Source organism: Sinocyclocheilus grahami, unplaced genomic scaffold, assembly GCF_001515645.1.
Source record: "Sinocyclocheilus grahami isolate Dianchi unplaced genomic scaffold, SAMN03320097.WGS_v1.1 scaffold695.1, whole genome shotgun sequence".
In the NCBI taxonomy this organism is placed as follows: domain Eukaryota; kingdom Metazoa; phylum Chordata; class Actinopteri; order Cypriniformes; family Cyprinidae; genus Sinocyclocheilus; species Sinocyclocheilus grahami.
The window spans coordinates 296,327-303,420 of record NW_015505874.1 but is presented as its reverse complement, the minus strand read 5'-3'; the positions used below and the strand labels follow the sequence as shown (position 1 = coordinate 303,420).

Genomic DNA, 7,094 nt, shown 5'->3' with positions numbered 1-7,094 from the left:
TATAATTAATAAACCTAATTTATATATTATATCCCTGAATACTGTAATTAGCTAAGGGGGAATATCCTTTTTTCATGCAAGTGTGAGACTGATCAGACCACTGGCCCCGTTCTCCATTTATTCCCACTTCATTTTCCCAGGATTTCTGGGAAGCAGAGGTGATTTATTACTGATGGGAACAAGCCGAGAGATCTGGGTAATTGGTGAACTATGCTGAACCTGGAGTTCCATAGTGCTGATTTATGAACAGGAATGTCATTGATGTGCACCTAAATTCACAGAGTAAAAATAAGAGTGTGACGATCCCACTTATAAAAACCATCTGGACATTCCCATCTCTGGAAGTCCGTGTGTCTGGAGGGGCGCTTTATATGAGTGCGAGTCGTCGAAGAAAGACATTTTTCCTGTTTAAGACAGCTTGGATAAATAGATAGTGGGTTTAGGAGTTCCTAACCTCACTTATGAAGATACTGCGTTTCATACCTCCTACTAGGGCTGCACAATTAATCCAATTTCTAATCGCGATTACAATTATGGATGCCACAATTACGTAATCATTCAAAGTGGCAATTAATCGTTCAAAGTCCACTTATGTTATTCTGCACGCTTAAGATATGTTTTTTTCTTTCTACGTGTTATCTTAAGGGTTTTTCCATTGTTTTAATTTTAGTATAACATTATAATACCATTCATATTTGTACTTTTTTATCATTGAAAGAAGAAACCAATCCGATGTATATTTGACATTTGAGGCTTAAAACTATAGAAAAGCACTAAAAGTTTTTCAGTTAGTGTTTTCAGCTCGTTTATTTTCATCAAAAAATACAGCATGCAGTTGCATCAAACAATGGTATAAACATCATTCAATGTAAATTGTGATAATCGTAATTAATAATCGCAATTACAATTTCAAGGGAATAATCGACAATTATGATTTTTGTCATAATCGTGCAGCCCTACCTCCTACATGCCACAATTATTGCAGAGATCAGAGATAGAGAGAGAGAGAATACTAGAACAGAGAAAATTCTTCCTCTTAAAGAGGCTTTGTTCCAAAACTTATGTGTTTTGTTTAGTCACGTTCACACATACATTATTTACATATAATTATTATTCTAAACAATATTTATTGTTTTATATTATTTTTCAAAATTATATATATGATATAAATGAAACATTTATATGATTTTAAATCAAATATTATATTTAATTAGATATTATATGTAAAAAATAATCAAATATATAGGTTGTATATGTGTTTTTAACCATTTCTGAGTTGCTGCCTATGTAGAGCGTTCCGAATCAATTACTTTTTTTTTTGGTTCAGCTGGAAGGCAGCTGTCTTTGTAGGTGGTAGACTGCAGCAAGGCAACCCACTAGGTTTTGGAACAGCTCTAGAGTCTCTCAGGCAGGAAGCAGTATGGTTCCCATTTTCGAGACCTGTCAGTGACCCGTGAGTGTTCTCGTGTGGTGACAGCGGTGTGTGGTGTATTAACAGAGCATTTGGGACGGGGGGGAGCTGATTTAGGAGAAGAACAAATGGAGACCAAGTACATTCCAAAGATGCTTCTGTTTATCTGCTGCAAAAGATGGATATGGAGCATAAAAGATGGAAAGAAAACTGGAGGAATATAGAGAGAACTGATAGATTAAAAATGTACAAGATGACACAAATATTAATGTTCGGAACCGAGGAGGCATGTAAGACAGATCACACTCCATTAGAGTCTCTGTTTGCAGTTGCATTAATCTAGTCACGTACACAATGCACCATATTTTCACCGTAGCCATTTTGCATGTTGCCGCAGTATGTTGTGGCTGAACAACAACAGCTTTTTGTGAATAAAAAAGTGAGCTTAAATGAGGCATAATTATTCACTATAATAGAAAAGCAAACAAATAGTGAAAAATTTAAGGGGGTCTGAATACTTTCCGTACCCACTGTATATTATGAAAATGAAAAACAGATTTAAATATATTTTTCAGATATAATTTTAATATAATAATATAGTAATATATAAAATAATTAAACATTTACTTGTTATATATTCCATTATTTATATTTATTTAACATTAGAGAAATAAAAAAACAGATTTAAATATATAATTATCTCATATATAATTTTAAGTAAATAATACAAATGTACATAAATTGTGTATAAGTGTATATATATTGTATGTAAACAGTATATATTTTATTAAGTAAACATTTGAATAATAGCTACTTTTTATTATCACTACTACTGTTCATACATAGAGTTAAGAATTTGAACAAATGTCTTATAGTTGTTAAAAGGTGTTTTTTTGTAGTGTTTTCAAGCTAAATTTTTTTCTACATGTCAAGAGACCCTCAACTAATGGCACTTTTTATGACATACTTCACCTATGAATAAAATTTTTTGGCTCCAGCTGTAACGTATGCATTCTTGTTTCAGGTGGTGACCCCAATTCGCGTAGGGCAAACATACGCTTACAGTCCTGCGTCAGATTCATCTCATGACCTCTACGATGTTCCTCCAATTCGTCCACAGGGGGTGAGTGCCACTATCAATAACACATGTACTCATATAGATATCTGCATACATGTATTTACGTGTTAAACACCCACACAGGTATATGATATTCCGGCGAGCAAACAAACTGGACAGCACAGCATTCCCAGAGCCCAGGGCTTTTACGACACCCCTCCTTCCCAAGGCCTGCGATCAAAAGGACTGTATGACATACCGCCAGCATCACAAGGGGTACGAGAATCCTTCAGTTCTTAAGATTCATTATGATGTCAAGAAAATTAGCACATGCAAATTAGGAGTTGTTTAAAATGTTAGCATGTAACTTGTACCACATCTTTAGTGCTACGCAATCTGGTGGTTGATAAATTCGAGTTTGCTTCAAAAAAGTCGAAAGGTGTCAACAAAAATTATGAAAATATATTTATATGCTGCACAGTATTTATTTTAGTGTAGTAGCTATTTTAGTAGCTTTAATTTTATAGTATAGTATTTCTATTTCTGTATAATTATGTCTATTAGTTTATTAATTATTAGTTCAGTTTTAATTATTTTGGTACTGTTAGTAAAGTTTAGTCTGATTTTAAAATACTCCCTTTGCAACTTGCTGAAAAAGTATTTATATTTTATTTTGGCAAATGTTTATTTTATTTCAAGTAATAAATTTTTTATTGCTTTCGTTTTAGTTAACTATAATAACCCTGATGCAGCCCTTGTTCTTTGTCTTGTAACCGAACGTTATTATTTCCCAGAAATTTTACAAAGAAATAAATACTCTGATTTTTATTACTTTCCCCTGGTTAGCAAATTAAAGCCTAGCTTGCCAGCAATGTTGGAGTCAAACTCAGAGTAATGCTCTTAACTCTGCAAGGAGGTCAAAACAGAAATAATTGTGCTGAAGCCCCTCTTAAGTTTCACCGCTACTCCTGGCGAAATGTGTCGCAGTGCCTCGAGTTTGTTTGAAATAAACTGGATGTATGTGGAAGCCTATTATTAGAGTCGTATTTAATTAGGGTTTGTAGAAACCCAGACTCACTTTGAAAGATACGCCTGACAGAAATCACTTACAGGCTGCTGTGTTTATTTATTAACCAGTGTCCTGTTGGCATGCCCCATCTACGCCCATTACGCTGTCAGGTCAATGCCAGGTTTTATCCTTTGGCTGGATAGCAGGATTTTCCATGTCCTATTCAGAACTTCCATGAAATGCAGAACTGGACTTATTAGACTGTCAGCGACTCAAACTTGGTGCTTATTAGTGTTGTCAAGATTTCCAATTTTTGAATTTCCAATTTTGATACAATACCTTGAAAAATATTAATATGCAATACTATTTTCAATACCACAGGGAAAAGTTACACAACATTAAGGGCATAAAATAAACAGTATCTAAGTTAATTTACTACTGACCATAGAAATAATAATGATAATAGCAACGTAATTGTGGCAAAATGCATCAGTTGTGAAACGATAAAATTTTTGCTGTAAAGCAGCATAAAATGCAGTATTGTCATTATTCAGCTCAATTTAGTTCACTGTTAATTCAATTTAATTTAACAACAGTACTGATGTTATAAAGTTCATCGATTATGAAACAATTCGATTCAGCTGTAAAGCAGCTCTACAGAAGACAAGTGTGTTGTTCAGTTCAAGTCACTGTTGTTTCAATTCAGTTCAATAACAGTGTCAATGCTGCAGTGAAATGACTTCAAAGTTAGCTCTACAGAAGACAGTGTAATTATGCAACTTAAGTTCAAGCTTTTATTCTCATCCGATAGTATTAGTGAAGTCAAAATCGAAATACTTTCTGAATGTTAATTGTGTTTTAACATGTGTTTGGTATAATAAACCTGAGCAATGGCATAGTAAAACTGACCCAAACTGAGCAAGCCAAATGCAACAGTAGCAAGGAACCAAAAATTTTGCAGTTGTCAGCTGGCATTGGTGTATCAATACTGCAGTAAATGAGTACTTAATCCGAATTCTTGCTCCCACAGGTGTACTCCACACCACCTTGTCAGAATAACATTGCACAAGACGAAGGGAATTACGACTTTCCGCAGCCTTCGAAGCACAAGCAAGAAGGTATATATGATGTTCCACCACAGTCGCTCTCCAAAGCTTCCCCATGCTCCAACTACGACTTCCCACCCAGCTCTGAGCTGATGTCCCGAAAGGGCATGAACGGCAGCGCCGGCATCTACGACATTCCAGCCAGCCAACTGGCCACAGGGGGATCTCAGGACTTGTATGATATTCCACGTGGAATGCCGCAGAACTGCCACACTTCCACTGAAAGAGATAGAAAAAAGTCAGTTTACGATATTCCACCAGGAGATACTCGGTTGCTCGGTGACGTTACCGAAGGAGTCAACCGTTTGTCGTTTTCCAGCACGGGAAGCACTCGCAGCAGTATGTCAACTTCCTCTTCTTCCGCCGGATCGCCCGCCGAGGGCCGTCTAGCATTGGATCTAGACTCCGCGGTCCAGAGGTTGAGTCGCCTCCAGCAAGGTCTGGAGTCTTCGGTTTGCGCGCTGCAAACTCTTGTGGCATCGCCTCATTGGCGAACGTACAGCTTCATGGAGCGTCACGCCAATGAGGTCCGCGTTTCATTGGAGCGGGTCAAGTGTGCGCTCGCAGATTTTCTCATATTTGGCCGTGGAGCGGCTGCGAATGCCACAATGTTGTCCGATCCGGGAATGCACTCCAAGTTGCGACGCCAGTTGCAACGTCTAGAAGATTCCCATCAGATTCTTCAACGAACACATCAAACTTTAGAAAACAATAGCTGGGCACTTAATATCCTGGCAACGGGCACCAAGCATCAAAACAAGAGTGACGAACTAGAACGTTTTGTAATGGTGTCGCGGACGGTGCCTGACGATGCCAAGCAGCTGGCTTCAACAATAGGGGGCAGTGCGGAGCTGCTTTTCCGAAGAGCACCAATAGAAGGCATCGTTCACCCCTTTACTTGCACCCCAACAGAGAATGATGGTTATGGAGCCCAGACCAAACCTTTCCCTGTATCACATGACAAGGCAAACATGAACAGCGAGAAGTGCGTTAAAAGCTGGATGGAAGATTATGACTACGTCCACCTACAGGTGAGAATCACATCTATCTATCTATCTACATACCTAAAATGCAGATTGTCTTTGAAAAGAAATTAACAGGAATGCATGCTTATTTTTGGGGAGTTAGCAGGAAATTTCTATGTAGTATACTTGTTCCAGTTTGAAATAGCGCTACTGTGCTGAACATTGTGTAGTACAGCTGTAGTGGGCAATGCTGGTAAAATGACGCTACCCTCTCGTGACGCTATGCTCTGCTCAAATGCTCTGTTAATAATAGCTTTGTAGGACTATAACTTATAATTAAACAAAAAAAAATGTGTTAAATCTGATTCTGTTGCATAGAACGGAATAAAAATAATATATTGATATTTAATATTAATATATTTTCTGTCCAATTTTATTGTTTTACTTTCAATAAACATTGTTATTTTATTGCCTTGTATTTTTTCAAATTGGACCCCCCCGGACCCCCCAATACAGTAAAACTGCACATTTTAGAGTGGCCTTTTATTGTGGCCAGCCTAAGGCACACCTGTGCAATAATCATGCTGTCTAATCAGCATCTTGATATGCCACACCTGTGAGGTGGATGGATTATCTATATATATATATTTTTTTTTTTACTGGTGAACTTTTATCCATAAAAAATACTATATTATTATCGGTTTTTAAAAATAAATTAACTATACATATATATTATATTGTTCATTTTTACATTTTGTATTTAACAGTTTTTTTTTTCATGATAATAATCATTTTAAATAGTTCTAACTCAGAATTGCTTTCTCTCACTTAACAGCTGAACCAGTTCAAACAGCTCGAACAGGAAGTGATCAAACCGGTAGAGAACGACATCACCAAATGGATCTCCCACCAGCATTCAACAGGCTCCTCCTCAGACTCCTCCTCTAATTTCTCCATGGGAGGCGGAGCGCCATTGTGTTTGCGCGATCGCCAACTGTTGACTTTCTATGCAGACCAATGCGAACAGCACTTTGTGACTCTGCTGAATGCGGTAGATGCTTTTTTCGGCTGTGTAAAGGCTGGGCAACCTCCACGAATCTTTGTTGCGCATGGCAAGTTCGTCATTCTCAGTGCCCACAAGCTTGTGTTTATCGGGGACACGCTGTCGAGACAAGCCTCGGCAGCTGAAGTGGCAAATCACATCATGAACTTAAGCAACATGCTGTGCGAGATGCTAAAGACAGTCGTGGGCGCCACCAAAATAGCAGCCCTTCACTATCCCAACACGGCCGCTGTACAGGAAATGGTAGATCGCGTGACGGACCTCTCGCACTTGGCGCAACAATTTAAAGTGCAGCTCTCACAGATGGCGGGATTGTGATGTCATCAGCATGATGTCACTTTTAATTTTGAACAAAGACTGTCATTTTAACATATATATTTATACTCGTATAGATGCATCACTGAAAGTTGTCTTTTGTAAATAGTCATGCTTTCTGAAAATATTTGGCTCTATATTTTGTGTAGATTTGTTTTATATAATAAT

The 7,094-nt window shown here is 37.5% G+C and overlaps 1 protein-coding gene across 1 annotated transcript in view; it reads left to right on the top strand.

The window, feature by feature from the left end:
• The window catches only part of LOC107559667 (enhancer of filamentation 1-like), a 31,744-nt gene that overhangs the window by 22,316 nt on the left and 2,334 nt on the right, over positions 1 to 7,094 (top strand). The window contains exons 3-6 of the mRNA XM_016243566.1: positions 2,436 to 2,534; positions 2,613 to 2,744; positions 4,508 to 5,674; positions 6,384 to 6,854. Coding sequence (XP_016099052.1) covers positions 2,436 to 2,534; positions 2,613 to 2,744; positions 4,508 to 5,674; positions 6,384 to 6,854 — 1,869 coding nt within the window. The remainder of the gene's footprint in view (positions 1 to 2,435; positions 2,535 to 2,612; positions 2,745 to 4,507; positions 5,675 to 6,383; positions 6,855 to 7,094) is intronic.